Below are 16,545 nucleotides of genomic sequence, written 5' to 3'. Positions count from 1 at the left end.
TGCTTGGGTTTTTGTAAGTACATGGCCCAGTGCGTGGCCCAGTGCCTGGCATATTGTCTGAAGCTTATTATGAAGTGGTTTCTCCAAAGTCAGCTCTTTGGGGGATGGAGGGAGCCCATTCTTTCATGTGAGGTATTGAACCTGCATGGGAAAGGAGGCTAAGGTGACAGGTGGGGGGGGGCAGGTTACAGGGCTGGCCTGGAGGTTGCCCTTGGTAATGCCTGGTTCGGCTGCTGACGTGGGCTACCCATATCCATGTTAGCACTTGATGGAGGCTGGTGTAGTGGCGTGGCCAGGCAATCTTTAGGGAACCAGAGGATCCTGAGGCTCCTGCTAAGCCACTGTGACCTCGTGTGCTCCCTTGTGACTGGGAGGGTCATACGGAAGCTGGTGAGAGGCCCGGGCTCAGGGCCTCCGTGGGTTGAGGAAGAAGAGCTGGGTAGTGTCCACTCAGCCAGCAATCGTCTGGGACAGGCTGTCTTTCTTGCATAGAGCCAGGAGAGGTCCACAGATGTTCTTGTTCCTTTTGGGGGGGGGGCTAAGGAGAGGAGGGAGCTATACCCCAGCCAAGAAAGTCTTATAGATGGCCTGAGAGATGAGCAACCCTCGTCCCCTTGCTGTCCCAGCACTTTGTCCTTCTTTACGGCATTCTCTCTCTCGTGCGTGGTTGTGGGTGCCTGGATCCACTCCCCTGTGCGTCCCCTGGGGCCTGTACTGTGCTGTGCTCCTAATACATGTGCAGAGAGGATCCTGGAACCTTGGCTGGAATGTGAACATTGAGGTCTGCAGTTCTAGCTTGAATTCTGGCCTTGCCTGACCAGCTGGGTGATGACAGGTCGGTCACTTGACCTCTCTGACCCCATCTGTAAAGTGTTCAGCCTGCCCTGTGAGGGTTGGTGATAATGCTTCATGGGCCATTGCAGCATCTGGACGGTGGCCATGAGCAGCTCTGTTGGGGCTGGAGGGAGTCCATGTTTTCATGTGAGGGGCTGAGCCTGCTTGGAAAGGAGGCCAAGGGGTGCGCACGTGTGAGGTGTCCTGCGTGTGTGACATCTTAGGAGGCCCGCCCACCCACATGCTCCATGTGTTCCTGATGGGAGAGGAGGGGTAAGGCCGGATCTGGGAGGAACATGTTCGGTTTGGTAAACATGCAGCGCCCCATGTGTCCCAGGCCCTGCGTGAGACTCTGTCTGTGAATCAGACCCAGGTCCTTGCGGCTGGCGGGCCAGCCTAAACCTGCTAGGTGCTTTCGTTTTGGTGGCAGTGTAGGCCAGATGCTGCCCAGGAGTCCAGGCGGGCTACACTGGGCGGTGCCTGGGGGAAATAGGGGAAGTCTTAGGAGAAGAGCATGGGATCTGGGAATGGCGTGGCCCGCAGCATCGTGGCTTGGGGCCCGAACAAGCTTGAGGTGGTGAGGGTCAGTACAGCTCCTGAGCCTGGTGGGCTCAGAGGACAGAGAATAGAGTCCTGTGGCAGGGGGACATTGGCCTCTTCTGCTGCCCAGGACTTGACTTGAACAGAGCCCAGCATGACTGTCCAGTTAGGGGCCTGGGTCCCTAGAAAGCAGTTGGGGTGGGCGATGGTTAATTCTGAACTGAAGAGTCAGTCCCCCGTGAAGATTGTCTCAGTGACTGTAGTGAAGGTGTGAGGAGATTGGGTCTGGCTCAGCTCTGTGGGTGTTCGGGAAGCCCCTGCCCCAGTGGTTCTGCTTCCTCACACCGGGGGGTTCCTCTAGCTCTGTGCCTCCAGCAACTCCTCCCCTTGGGTTGCTGTTCAGCAGGTCAGGCTGGTGCCTCTGGGAGACCTGTTTGAGGTGGCCCCTGTGTGTGGAGAGGCCTGGGGGTGGAGGGCAGAGGAGGAACTGGAGGACCAGGCTGCTTCCCCCCGTCCCCCTGCACGGTGGCTCTGGCGATAAACTGCTTATCCTCAGGTTGTCTCCCTGAGCCGAATGCAGAAATGTGTTATTTAAATTTCAAAATCACATTCTTCTCCTAACAGCTGTCAGAGGCTCTGAATGTCAACGAAAATTGGGCTTTAGCTGCAGCTTTGTCACCTCTCACGCCTCCCCTTTCAGGGAGAATTCATCTGATGGCCAAGCAGAGGTGTGGGGTGGGGAGAGGGAGACTGGTGACCAATGACCTCGCCATGCTGATGGCATTTGTGACCAAGTGGGAGGGGTCAGCTTGCCTGGCAAGGAGTGGCTGGCAGCTGGGGGAACTGAGATGTCTGCATTTCCCCTTTTCTGTCTTTTTTCTCATATCTCCTGTCAGTGCCGCTAAACCTCTGTCAGTGGATAGAGGGATCTACTGGCATTGGTGTGAGCAGGGCATTGGTGGCTTCATGTTTGGGTGTCTTTGTGTCCAAGGAAGAAATTGATGTGTGTGTGTGTGTGTGTGTGTGTGTAACAAAACAGGAAAGAACAAAGAAAGGCTGTTTAATTATAGGATTTCAGGTGCCATGGTTGGACTGAGGGTTTTGGGGTGAGGTTATTTTCTGTTACACTTGGGATAGCATCTCCTGGGAGATATCTGTTCCTTCAGCAGTGGGATGTGGAGCTTGGGCTGGTCTCTGGCTTATTTGTGGCTTTCAAGATGGCTTTGCCATCTCGATGTGGTATTGGTTTGTCCAGGCTCTCCTATTTATCTGGATGGAGGCAGGGTTTATTTTTGTGTAGAAGAACTGGAGTGTAGGCCAGAGGTGCTGGGGGGTGGTGGTGAGAAGATTCCCCAGAGACAGAGTTGGGAGCAGAACAGACAGATCTACTGAAATACACTGCTGAGGGGAGCAGTGGGCAAGACAGGAGAGGTCTGCTGAGCCATGAAGGATTGAACTCAGGCCATAGCGGTGAGACTTAACTCCTAGGCCACCAGGGAGGCCAGAAAACAGGGTTTGAATGCTCCTCCCAACCATATCTATCAGCATAACCCCAGGGAATGCATCTTTGTGACTAGAAAGGAACTAGTCTGAGAGAGTCAGAGTGTGAACATGCAGTGTGTCTCTTGTGTATAGGTGGGGAATGCAGTGTTCTGGTACATATGTGGTTTGTATGTGTGCGTGTGTGTGTGTCGTGGTCTGTGTGAGTGATGTGTGTGTGAGGGAGGTAGTATGAGGTGGCGAGTGTGTGATGTGTGTGTATCTGAGGTGGTATGTATGTGTGTGTGTGGCTTTTTTGTGGATAGTAGCTTTTTAAGGTAATATGTGTGAAGTGGTGTGTGATGTGTGTGGTATGTGTACGTGGGGTGTATGAGGTGATATATGTGTGTGGGTTATATGTGTTGGTTGTTTGTGTAAGGTGATGTGTGTAGTCTGTGTGTGAGGGGATGTGGGGTGTATGTGAATGTGGTATGTATGAGATGATGTGTGGGGTGTGTGTGGTGTGTAAATGTGAGGAATGTGTGTTGTGTGTGTGGGCTGTATGTGTACAGTTATGGTTTTTTATGTGCAGTGACCTCTGCCTGCTGGTGGATGAGGTCGGAAGGGAGACAGGGATGGAGAAGGCCTGAGTGGGATGTGGAGAGGAGAGATGTGGCCCATCCCTTAGGGGAAAACCATTGCCTCAGATTTTATCTTGGGGAAACCCAGGGAACTGGGGATTTTAGAAGCTGGTAAGGCCCTCACCGCTTCCTGCTAAACAGAAACAACCAATGTCCTAACCCTTTCTGTGTTTTTTCAGGCTTTCCACAGCCCAGAGGTTGTGCCATTGAACTCTGGCAGCCCTCTCCTTGGGGCTGTGTGTGAATGCTTTCCCACGTGTTTCCATCCCGTAAGTGCCGTCCCTGTTCTAGGTATGAGGCTGCCTCATGAGCAGGACAGAGGAGTTTGTTGCTCTTTTGGAGCTTATGTTCCATTGGTGACAGAGGAAAACAGAAAATAAGCCAACAAACAAATAAGAAAAATGTATGCTGGTGATGAATGGTGAACAAGGGTTACAGTAGGATGTCGGGATAGAGGCTGCTCCTGGGAAGGGTCTAGCTGTAGGCAGGCTGGGAGGGCCAGAGGGAGTTACCGGGAAGGCCCTCAGGCGGATACTAGTGGTGGTGGTGGCACCTGTAAAGACTGAGTACCTGGGACCCAGTGGATGAGCTGGAGGTGGTGGCTTGGGAGGTGGCCCAGAGGCAGGCAGGGTCCAGACTGCCGAGGTGCTGTAGGCGAGTTACGGAGTTTGGATTTCATGTTAAGAGTGATGAAAACCTTTGGAGGATTGTAGACTGTTCAAAAGCAGTATGATATGCTTTTAAACAGATGACTTTGCGCAGTGGGGAAGTGGGCCATGGGGTGGTGCGTGGCCTGGCCAGAGAGGAGATAGGGATTGAAGTTTTAGAGGCTGCCAACAGGGCCCATGTCCTGAGACATGGGGAGGTGGAGAGGATGCACAGATCTGAGATCTATTTTGTGGCGCGGAGGGTGTGGAGTTGGTGTCAAGGATGACTGGTATTTTCATCTTGAACTGCAGTGAGACTGCTGCCATGTACTAGGCTGGGGAAGATGAGAGCAGGACATGTTGGGGGCACCGACATCCAGAGTCTCTGTCCAGCTCATTATGGTTGAAATGCTTGTTCACGTTCTACCTGCTCTTCTGGAAATGCCAAGTAGGCAGTTGGATGGAAGCCTGGAGTTCTGGGGAGAGGTCAGCATTGATACAACGATTAAGCATCATTAGCATGTAGATGGTATTGAAAGCTCTGGACCCCCGGGGTCGGGGTCGGGAGGGGGGGTTGTGCAGACAGAGAAAGGGGAGTCTGGATTCTCCAGTGCAGAGGACTAAGAGCTAGCAAAGGAGGCTGAGAGGGAGGAAGGGGTGCCAGGGGGACTCAGACAAGCGCAGCTCAGGATGGAGGAAGTGGTCAGCTGTGCCATGTGTAGCTCAGATGTCAAGTAAGAAAAATTGTCGCTTGTATTGGGCAGCACGGAGGTCACTGACATACATGATGTCCTTAGTGGTTGTGGTGGGTTGGAAGCTTGATTTGGGGGAGAGAGGAGAGAATGTGAGGCGAGAGGGTGAAAATAGCAACCATAGGTGGCTCTGTTGAATTCCTCTGTGAAGGGAAACTGTGAAAAAGGAGGGTGTGAGGTCAAGGGGAGGCTTGACAAAGATGGGGCCTATGGAGGCTGTTGGGAATGAGCCGTTGGAGAGGGAGAAAAGAAATTTCTAGAGTGATGTCCAGGAGCAGAAGGAGGGTGGGACTAAGGGCTCAAGGGCCAAAATCCTCCTTGGGGGCAGATGGGGCAGCCCTGGGGAACATAGATTGGTCTTGCAGGGGTGGGAAGGTGAGAGAGTTTCCGTCCAAACCTTCTATTTTCTTGCAAAGTATGAAGCAAGAACAAGGGGGAGGAGAAGGTGTAGGAAGGCCTGCAGAAGGAGGTGTGAGATGACACACGAGGTGTGAGATCAGGACTTTAAAGGGAGACCAGTCAGCCAGGTCTGTGTGTTTCTCTAGCCACAGTCTGCTCCAGGCAGATGCAGAGCAGGAAGGAAGGGGGTCTCAGCAGGGCTGTGGTCGGCGAGCATGTGGAGGAAGAGGGAGGCCGAGGCTTGAGGGTGTTTGCTGGGTAAGGAGGGGGGTTGCCTAGGAGGAGAGCAACCTCCTAGCAATGGTGGGATTGGAGATCAGGGCCTGGGAAGATTGAGGCGTGGGTGTGGGGGGCATCTGGTTGAGGGGTGATGCTTGGCGGCAGTGTTTCAGGTGTGATATGCTGCAGGAGAAGGCTGGACAGAGCATGGCATGGTCTTGGGAGCTGAGGCGGGGAGAGATCCCCGGGGCGGGCAGGATGAGCATCCAGTGGAGTGGCTCGTTGGGGTGCTGCACGGGGGGAGTGGACAGAACGAGGCATTGAGGCAGGTGGGCAGTCATTCCTGAGGGCGGCTTGGTCAGGAGACCCTAGGAGTGGGGGCGTGGGTTGGCACAGGATCCTTTAAGGAGGAGAAATGACTCAAAAATGGCTGTGAGGAGACGGCAGCACCCCAGCCCCCAGGCTCACCTGTCCACAAGCTGCTCAGAGGTTACTTCTTTAAATTCAGCTAAATGATTCAACCAGCCGATTCAAATCTACTGATTTGTGAAAATGTGTTTCTTTATTTTAAAAACTTAAGAGATTCACACGGAATGATTTTGATGACCTCTGAAGATTTTCTGAAAATAGTTCTCCTAGTTTTAAAGATATATTTAGCTTTTTTTTTTTTAAATCTAAGGGTCATTAATTGATGGAGACTTATGGTGGGAAAATCATGTTTCATAATCAGTAAACAAAACGTGCGCTTATGGCCGGTGCCTCTAGTGCTGTGTCCACTCACCACAAAGAAAAATGCTGCCAAAGGCTTTAGGTGAATCACAGCAGTATGAGATGTCTCAGTTTCAGTTTTTAACTTGGTTTTTTGTTTGACTTTAATTGTTTTGGTACAAATTTAAAGCTCATATGGGTATTGGTTCGTGAAAGGTAAAAATTCTAAATTTATATTAAAAAATCCACAAAACAGTGTTTAAAAGGACATAGAACCCTCAAAAGTGGCTGGAAAAGTCCCTTCAAATGCTATATAATAAAATTTTAATTTTTAATTGCCTGAACCACAAAATTAAAACTGATAGGCCTTTTGAGGAACTGGAGAAAGAATTCTGACAGTGGTTAAAATTTGACAAAATACAAAATGATATTCAAAAGCAATTGATTTTTTTTCAAATTGATTTCAGTGAATTTGTCATTCATCAAATTGACTTTTAGTGGGTTTGCCTGCTTCCAAAAATACAGCTGCCCCTGGCATATAAAATATGCCTGTCCTACAATGTGTCTCGTGGGTCTAGGGGTGAGAAGTTTCTAGAGAAACTCGAGGCATAAAAAGCTTGGCCCAGGACTGGCAGGACCTGTTTGAGGAGGGTGGGCCCCCATAATTGCAGAGCAATGGCGGAGGCAGGCTGGGGTCCTCAGCCCTTGAATGACCACAGAGGGCTGGCAGGTGAGACAAGCCACTGCTGACCTGGCCATCTCTTGGGGGAAGCTGAGGTTACAGCTCTTGCTGGATGGGTCAGGGTACATTAATGGGAGGATTGTTCCAGCCAGCAAGTCGTTCTTAAACACACATATATTGCCTCTGTGCTTTGGGCTGCAAACCAAGTGAGGCATTTTCATTGATATCCCATTTCATCTTCGAGTAGCCCTGTGCTACTATGCATGGTAGCATAGTAGCATAGCCGGATGGGCATTGCACCCCCAGTTTGCAGGTAAGAAGAGGCTCAAGGAGGTCACCAACCCTATGCACACTTGCTGACCTCGCATGCCTCTGCTGGGCAGAGGTCCCTGCTCTTGATCACTAGCTCAGCCCCAAGCGGGGCTGATGGTTGTTCCTTGCTCATGTCTCATTGCACAGAATGTAAGCTCTGGGAGGACAAGTGTGCATTTCTCCAGTAGTGCTGTCCACAAGCGGGCACTCCCCATGCACTGCTGTAAATGAATCTGGAGGGAGAGCTGGGTATGGCGGCACCATGAGCGCAAGATCTGGGAGTAAAGGTGGGGGTCACAGCTCAACAGGGACCACAGGGCTCCTGGGGATCTCTTAACCCAGACCCTCCCTCTTCCTACTCACCACCCAGCAGTCTGCTTTCTGCTCACCCTTATGTCCCTAATAGTTTGGACTCAGTTGACCATCCTTCTTGAAACGCTCATCTTGGCCCCTGTCAAATCAGTTTCTCCTCTAAATGGTCCAGTCTTTTCCTGTTTCCACCAAATGGTGGCGCTCTAGAGGTCTGTCTTGACCTTGTTTATTTTCACCTATGCCTAGGCAGCCTCATCTAGTTAAGGAGCTTTAAATACCTCCGGTGTCTGTTATGCTTAGTTTTATGTCTCTAGCTCATACCTCTCTCCAAACTCCAGAATCATCTATGCTTCTGCTTTTCACCATCTCCTCTTGGACATCTAACAGGCATCTCAAACTTAAATTGAAAATACAATTATCCTTTTAGTCCTGCCCTTCTTTTTTTCCTTCTAAGTCTTTCTTGTTCCACAGAACAATTCCACCACATACCTGGTGCTCAGGCCAAAGTTTTCCTTGATTTCTTTCTTCTTATTCAGCATCCAACCTATCCCATCGACTTTATCGCTGAGTTATATGAAGGCTGGACTCATTTTTCACCATCTCTGCAACCACCACACTACCTGTCGTCTGTCTGCTATGGTGGTCTTTGTAACCCCTGCTCCTTCTTATACTCTGCCTTCCATCTGTCAACCAAAGCGATAGGATCAGGTGACTCACCCCTTAAAAATCCCCTAGTGCTTTGCATTCTAGAATTGAATTTTCAGGAATCGTTCTTACTTTGGTTTCATTCCAGAAGCTCCAGCCAGCTCGCCCTTCCTCTTGTCTGTGGACATGCCACACTCATTCCTGGCTTCGGACCTTTGCACTGGTTCCTCCCTTTGCTTGGGATTCTCCTACCTTAGTTTTTTTTTTTTTTTTTTATGTTTCACTTGTGCCCATCATTCTGTCTCACGTTGGATGTTACCTCCTAGGACAGGTCTTCCTTATCCCTCTGTCATTCCCTTCTGAATTCCCTTAATTAATTTCTTCATAGCATTTACCAGCACTTTAAATTCCTTTATTCACTTATGTGTTTATTTCGTTCTTTGTCTCACCACAATGAAAACTGGGTGGGCCTGGCGTGGCACCTTTGTATGTGAGTAACGGGCAGCTCTAAATGCTACAAGTGCACCAAAGTTCTAGAACCTTGAGTTATGTCCCTCCGAGGGCACACAATGCCACTGCTGGCAGGGGAAGTGGTTATGGAAATAAATGGTTTTATTTTAATAGCAGTGCATTTTAACATGTAGTTTAAAAATTTAGTACTGATATTGATGTTATCATTTAGGACACATCTAGGTAGGTTTTGAAAAATTTAAAAACTGAATCACTTGAAGAAAAAGGTTCATTTCATTTACGAATTACAGAATTCAAAGAAGAAGTTAATTAAATATTAGTACAGGTGGTACTGGAACATGGCCAAAAAGATAAAGGCGGGTACCTAGGTGGCTGAGGCTTGGAACATTGGCTCTGAGTGTCAGACACATGCCTAACGATAGCAATATTAAGATCTGGGATAGGTGGTCATGGGCTTAGGGCAGCACCCCCTGAGGGAAAAGAGGAGATGAGTGAGGAGGCCCTGGTTGTGAATCCAGCTGCCTCCCTTGCCCTGCCCTCGCAGAGGGAGGAGGGCAGCTAAAGAAGCCAGAGCGTGTTCCCTGAGCTGGAGTTGGGAGGAGGAATCCACTGAGGTTTTGGACAGTGCCAGGCCTTGTTAAATCCGCCTTGCTCCCCTGGAACAGCTGCCGCCCTTTACTCCTTGACCCATCTGGGCTGCTGTCTGCAGGCCTGGGAGACCCTGGCCAGTGCGAGTGGGAGAAAGTCTGGAGAGGAGGCTGGATGAAGTCTGGGCTGAGTTCCCAGCTCCTGCATCCCTCCCAGTCCTGTGGTCTCATCTCTCTGCAGGGCTGGATCCAGTGGGGTGGGCGGTAGCAGGACCTGGGTACTGTCCCTTGGACATTTTAGTTCAGCAGCTGTCGCCCACACTGGGTAAGGCTTGTGTTTGGAATCCAGCACGCCCTCCTTGGTCCTCAGTGGGAACTCCTGAAGATGAAAAGGGAGGGACTGCAAGGGAGGGGCCTTGGTGTGCTTGAGAGGGAGTGGATGTGCTAGGCAGGGCTGTCCAGGCGGCCTCTGTGCCCAGCTGCCAGCAGAGATGTACGAGGAAAGCCAGAGCGAGGCCTGCTTGGGGAAGGGGCCTGGGCAGGGAGCCAGCGCCTAGGCCCACTCCGGGGCCTTTTTCCACTGCACAGTGGGGCCCCTGTACCTACTCCGGGATGATCCGAAGGGGCATCTTCCTGGTAACAAGGCAATTGGCTGTTACTGTCGCCACTATTGTGTGTGTGTGTAAGTGTGTGTGTTTCTAGGATATTTACCAAGTTTTGGCCCAGGGGTTTACATTTCTCACCCCCCTAGCAAAAGCTTTCACTGTTCAAGTTCCAAGTGGAAGCCACTGAGGCTATAATTACACCGGCAGTAGCTCAGGAACATGCTGAGAGGAGCAGGAACCAAGCACCTGGGGAACCTGAAAGCAGCCTTGGGCCTAAATTAGCTGCTGTTCTGTTCGCGGCTGTCGCCCTGCGTCTCTCTGGGGTCCCTCTCTGTCCTTGTTCTCCTCCACCTAGGCCCCAGGCTGCCTGGCTCTTCCCTGCCACCAGCCAGCTTCCTGACAGGTGCATGGAAAGTGAAAGGACAACCTGGCTGGCTGGCTGGCTGGCTGCAGGGAGCCCTCCTGATGCACAGTGTCACGGAGCAGCCTTGGCGCAGCAGGCATGCTCGGTCCTTGCTGGGCCCTGCCTGTGGTTTGGCAGCTGCTCAGGAAGTGGCTGGGAGGTCAGACACCCCACTTGTGCCCACTATGTCATCCCTCTTTGTCCACCCTTCAGTCTCCATCTCCAGGTTCACGGATGCGCTGTCCCTCTCTCAGCTTGTGCTCTTGCACTCCCCTCTGCCTGGGACCGCTGTTCTGCTCTTTGCTTCTCTGACTTATCCTGCAGATTTCAGGGCAGGTGTCACTGCTTCTGTGACCCCCAGTCTGGACTCCTGCACACCTGACTTCCCTGATACACACTCAACATTGCCCTTTGTCCCCGGGGAGGTGACTGGCACATAGTAGGCCCTCAATAAAGATCTAATCGATTGGTTAGGAAAACATACCTCGATTCCCTTTTATTTTTTTCTGAGAAGAGAGGCAGCTTCACTTTCTGCCTTATAAGGCCGTTGTTGGCCAGACAGGGTGATGGGGTGATGGCTCAGTCTTCATTGATCATCCCACAGCTCTCACTTGGGAGCCCGGACCCCACATCCATACTTGATTGTCTGTATTGACCTCTGTTGATGACTCTGTATCAGTTTGATTTGGTTCATGAGCTTTCAGGAACTAAACATCATTGTAGGTACAATATTCTTTAAGTCATCAGTTACACATTTGGCACCCATTAGGCACTAGGCACCAGGAGCTATGGATGCAGCAGTGGACACCACCAACAGTGCCCCTGCCTCCATGGAGCTTGTATTTGTTGTAGATGGACAAATGAGTAAGCAAGTGTGTATGATGGCAGGCAGTGATGGGTGCTGTGGGGAAAGAGATCAGAGTATGGGGTGAGGGGACTGCTTGTTACAGTGTCTGTGGTAGTCAGGAAGGACTCGTAGATAAGGGGACATCTGAGCAGAGACCTTGATGAAATGTCAAGAGGGCCCATGTGGTCACAGAGCTTTGGGGAGAGCCTTTCAGGCAGAGGATGTGACAGATGCTAAAGCCCTGAAGTCAGGCTGTGATTGGCATGATCCAGGAAGAGCGGGAAGGCCAGAGTGGCTGGAAAGGACTAGAGTGAGCAGGGGGAAAAGAATAGGAATTGAGGTCTTTTAGAGCAGAAGGGGCTAATAGAAATATAATACTTCATACATGTAATTCCAGATTTTTTAATGGCCACATTAAAAAAGTAAACAGAAGCAAATGAAATTAATTTTAATAATACATTTGCTTAACACAATATATCCAAGCATTATTGCTTCAAAATGCAATCAGAATAAACAATATTAATGAAATACTGCATATAATTTTTATTCTTATTAAGTTTGCAAATCTGGTCTGAATTTTCAGAGTTGGCATGCACATCTTGTTTGGGTTAACCACATTTCAGGTTCAATGGCCTTGTGTGGCTAGTGGCCTCCATACTGGTCAGCACAGATATAGAACCTCATAGTCTGTGCCAACGCATAGGAATGAGATGGGAGAGCCACTGCAAATATCGGGGCTCAGGAGCCCTATCTCTCTGCCTTAGCTTCTAGAAGTTTCTCACAGCTGTGATGAGAGTATTGTTATGGGGCAGGAGCAGAGCTTGGGGACAGGAAAGGAGCTCTTACCAGCCTGCAGAGATGGTGCTGGACGAAGGGGTAGTACTAGTGGTGAGAAGTGGTCAGCTTCTATATGTATTCTGAAGGTAGAACAGCCAGGATTTTCTGACATGAGAAAGGATGAAGGAAGTGCCAAGATTTTTGGTCTGAGTTACTGGAAGAAAGTGTTGTTTTCAGAGAAATGAGGAAGAGGGGTATTATGGCAGCCTTGAGGTGAGATGCAGGTGTTGGCCTTTCAGGTAGAGTTGGTGGACAGGTGTTTGCTGTATGAATCTGGGGTTCAAGGTGGAGGTCTGACTGGGAATGTAAGTTTGAAAGTTGACAGCTTATTTTTTTTTAAAGATTTATTTATTTTCATACAAGAACCAGGGTATAGGCCAGATGCACGGGAGGGTGAGAGGATTCACTGGAGACAGAGCAGGGAACAGAACAGGCAGACTGATGAAATACACTGCTGAGGGGAGTAGCGGGCGAGACAGGAGAGGTCTGCTTCACCATGTGGGATTCTCGCCAGCTGGCTGATCGAACCTGCGCTGCAGAGGCTGCGGACAGCTTCGCGGTGTGGCACGCAACCACCTGTGCCACCAGGGAGGCCCAAAGTTGACAGCTTGTTACTTGTGTTTAAAGATCGTGAGGTAGCTGAGGGTCTTGGGGGTCGATGCTTGGAGAGAAGAGGGGTGCTGAGTGAGCCCTTTTGGAGAAGATGGTCCGGTGAAACAGACTGAGAAGGAAGTACAGGGAGGCAATAGAGAGAGGAAGGCTTTGAGGCCAGGGGGCCAAGGGGAGTGGCCACTGTGTCTGGTGCTGCTGATGGACTGATGCAGGAGAGGCTTGGAGGACCTGACCACTGACATTGGGGGATGCAGATACCAATTTGCAGTAGTTCCAGGAGAGAATGCAAGAGGGGGAGACAACTAGGACAACTGGTCTACACAGCTGTTTAGAGAAGTTTTGCTTTAAAGCAGAGCAGAAAAGTAGGGCAATAGCTTGGTATTGGGTACATGACCACAAGGTAATCTTTTGTTTTCTTAAAGATGGATGTGATAGCTGATGGGGATCACCTTGTGGGGGAGAGAAGAAGCATGAGTTAGCTCCTTCACACTCAAACAACACAGTGTAGTAGGTGCTATTTTGTAAACCAGGAAACTGAGGCAAAGGAAGCTCCAGTCACTTGGGGAAGACCTTGTCACTAACCAGCAGCAGGGCCAGGAGTCCAGTGCAGGTGTCAGTTCTTAACCAGTGTGTTAGGCTGCTTCTCAGTCTCTTGTCTTGAGCTGCTCTTGGGAGTGGGACCTCCTGCTCCAGCACAGAATGAGCAGAGAGGTTGCACAGAGATGGGACTTAGGACCTAAGTACCACATGATCAGAACACTGGGGTCCCTGCTGGAAAATACTGGCACCTGGGCTGGTGGTGGAGGCCAAGCCTCAGCCTGCCTACCCGAGTCCTTCCCCTATTTTGCAGGCCCTCACCTGGAGGGGTGGTGCTCATTCAATATTGCATTTGTTGGGTGCATGAGGAAAGACAGAAAAGGCGGTGGCTCCTTTAACACCTAAGCTGATGATTTTCCCTGGTGTTGGCATCATCTGGACTCCTCTGATTTCTGCCAGTGTGCTGGGTGGCCTTGGGCAAGCTCTGTGCCCTCTCAGGGACTCAGCTTCCCTATCTGTAAAATACGGAGGTTGGGTTAGGTCATCTTCCATCCAGTTCTGTCACAATGCCTATGAGGGGTGTGTGCGGACAGAATTCTCCTCCCCCTACCGGGTCTGCTGCCATTGGGATGGACAGGGCTCTGTGGGTGGGAGATGGCAGGCCTGAAGTGTCGGGCGCCCTGTGTCATGTACTGCTCTCAGAACAGCTGAGATTTACGAGGTGGGGTGGCCACTAGAGGAAATGAGTTGATTCCTGGGAATCCTGCTTTTAGCCCAGGATGGTCCAGTTCACAGACAGCAGCACTGATGCAGACATCACCCACACCCCATTGTTAGGTGCTCAGCCCTGATAGAGCCCGAGGCTGCCACCAGCCCCCACTTTCCACTGTGTGGGCTCCCTGAGCTGTTTTGGAGTGTGTGGTCACAAGGGTGAGGGCGGGGATGGTGGTAGTGGTGACATTTGTACCATGGCTGCTGAGGGTCCCTCCGTAAATGGCAGCAGTGTCCAGGACTAGAGGCCTGCTCCAGTGTGCCACTGTGCGGTCTTGGCAGCCCTGGGACCTGTCTCGGCTCTCAACTATCACTTAGATGTGTGATTGTGACCTAGCCACATTATGTACCTGTCTCCCACATAGGGACTGTGAGCACCCTATGTGCTCAGGACTTAACCAGGACCATGAGAACCTCCCTGCTTGCCTTTTAGGCCTGTGATAACTTTGGAACAAGGCTTTGGGTTAACAGTCCCCATCACAACACTCACCATCTGCATAGCTTAGCCTGTGCCAGGCGCTATTCTGAGCACTCGGCGGATCAAATTCATTTGTTTTTGCTGCAGCCTTAGCAGGTAAGACCTGTTAAGTGATCCCATTTCACCGATGAGGAAACTGAATGCTGGCATGTGTCCCCAGCACACAAGTGCTGCATTCTGTGCGGGCCTCTGACCTCTCTCCACCCCCTCCAGGGACAGGGGCAGACCCACCGATCAGCACCAAAAGCAACCACTGCTTGGATGCTGCCAAGGCCTGCAACCTGAACGACAACTGCAAGAAGCTGCGCTCCTCCTACATCTCCATCTGCAACCGTGAGATCTCGGCCACTGAGCGCTGCAACCGCCGCAAGTGCCACAAGGCCCTGCGCCAGTTTTTCGACCGCGTGCCCAGCGAGTACACCTACCGCATGCTGTTCTGCTCCTGCCAGGACCAGGCGTGTGCCGAGCGCCGCCGGCAGACCATCCTGCCCAGCTGCTCCTACGAGGACAAGGAGAAGCCCAATTGCCTGGACCTCCGAAGTGTGTGCCGGACCGACCACCTGTGCAGGTGCGAGCACTGCCTGGCTCTAGGAGGTGCTGATGGGTTCTCTCCCTTCTCTGCTTTCTTGGGGTCAGCTGGGCTAAGCTCTTGAGCCCAGCAAGGAAGGGGGCTGGATTTGGGCAAAATGAATTGTCATCATTCATTCATTCATTCATTGTTTCATCCCTCCACGCTCTCATTCACTCCTCCACCTCCTTGTTCATCCGTTCATCCATCCACTCCACTCATCCCTTCATTCAGCACGGTGTATTGTTTGTCTATTCTGTGCCCAGCCTCAGGCTAGGCACTGTGGGGGAAACCAGAATGAACTACCCAGGGAATGTATAACTTAAGATCACAGGCAACTAGAGGCTCCATGCCTGTAAGGAAAGACCTTCAGTGAATTTAGCCCCGCCTCTAAAGGGAGCCCCACCTAATCTCTCAGCAGACATCAGTCACGTGGCCGCCTGGGGCGGAGAGCTGTAAATGCTAGTAAGTGTTAGGATGTTTTTTGTTGTTTGGTTACAGTGAGTTGAAATTTGCCTCTTCCTAATTCTCAGGTTTCCCGTTTGTTGTTAAATATTTCTGGAGCTCCTGCAGAGTGCAGAGCTCACTTCTGAGATCTAGGTGTGCAGAGGTGAAATCGATGCTCCCTGAGGGGCATGCAGTCTGGAAGGGGAGACAAAGAGAGCACTGATGCTGGTGCCATGGGGTGAGGGCTGTGGGTGCCCGTGGTGGGAGGGACATCTGCCTCCGCCTGGGGTCCTGAGGAGGGGCCTTGCTCTGGGCCTTGGAAAATGAGAAGGAGAAATCCAGGGACCGAGTCAGCCAAAACAGCACGTGCAGAGGCTGGAGGGCAGGAGAGAGCGGCCCAGAGGAGCTGCAGGGTGGGCACACGCAGAGTGTGGGCTGCGAGGTGGGCATCCTGCTGGGAATAGGGATTGCTGTAGTGCAGGTGTTCAGAGGTTGCTGGCTACATCTGGACCCTGGCTCTTCTTATTTAATCTGTGCAACAAGGTTATGAAGAGGGTGCTGTTACCATCTACATCTGCCAGATGAGGAAGTAGAGCCATAGAGAAGTATCTTGTCTAAGGTCATATGGGCTAAGACATTTCAGAGCTGGGGTCCATTCTGCTTCCTTTCCAGGTTAGCATAGCAGCCAGGACCAGGATAGCAGGTATGGGCATGTGACAGTGTATCATTTCAGAGATGATGGGTAAGTTGACTTGACAAGACTGGGTGACTGGCTGAAAATTCCTGGAGGTGAAAGCTATATCTCTTTTATTTGCTCCATAGTTTGTCCTGCACATGGCATGTGCTCCGTAACCGTGTGTGTGGGTGAGGGAATGGGTGCCGCCATGTTTCCTGGCTGAATAGCTATGGGCGATGTTGTCACCAAATGGGGAATTGTTGGCGTGTAGCATTTGAGCTGCTTGGGGCACCATTGTCATCCCCATGGCAGTGTGTGTGGGGCATTTGGACTTGTAGAATTGGGGCTCAGTAAAGGGACTGGAGCGGAGAAATGGGTTTGGGGGTTGTTGGGGGCCTCCTTGGTGAGTCACAGTGTTGAATGAGATGGCACAGGGAGGGTGTCTAGGCTGGAGATGCCTGAAGATTTGTGCATCTCAGGGTTTAGGAGATAAGTGAAGCCACTGGGTGGGCTATGAGGCTGGACTCCATTGGAAA

General features: G+C 51.2%; 1 protein-coding gene across 3 annotated transcripts in view; it reads left to right on the top strand.

Annotated features, from left to right (window-relative positions):
• The window catches only part of GFRA2 (GDNF family receptor alpha 2), a gene marked incomplete at both ends in the record, with an annotated part of 75,996 nt that overhangs the window by 15,647 nt on the left and 43,804 nt on the right, over positions 1–16,545 (top strand). For all 3 annotated transcript variants that reach the window (XM_084246169.1, XM_084246168.1, XM_084246167.1), the window contains one exon: positions 14,532–14,886. In XM_084246169.1, the coding sequence (XP_084102295.1) occupies positions 14,532–14,886 (355 nt within the window). The remainder of the gene's footprint in view (positions 1–14,531; positions 14,887–16,545) is intronic.

Source organism: Talpa europaea (genome assembly GCF_964194135.1).
Source record: "Talpa europaea genome assembly, chromosome: 10".
In the NCBI taxonomy this organism is placed as follows: domain Eukaryota; kingdom Metazoa; phylum Chordata; class Mammalia; order Eulipotyphla; family Talpidae; genus Talpa; species Talpa europaea.
Note: the sequence above shows the minus strand (reverse complement) of the source record. Positions and strands in the feature narration are given on the sequence as shown.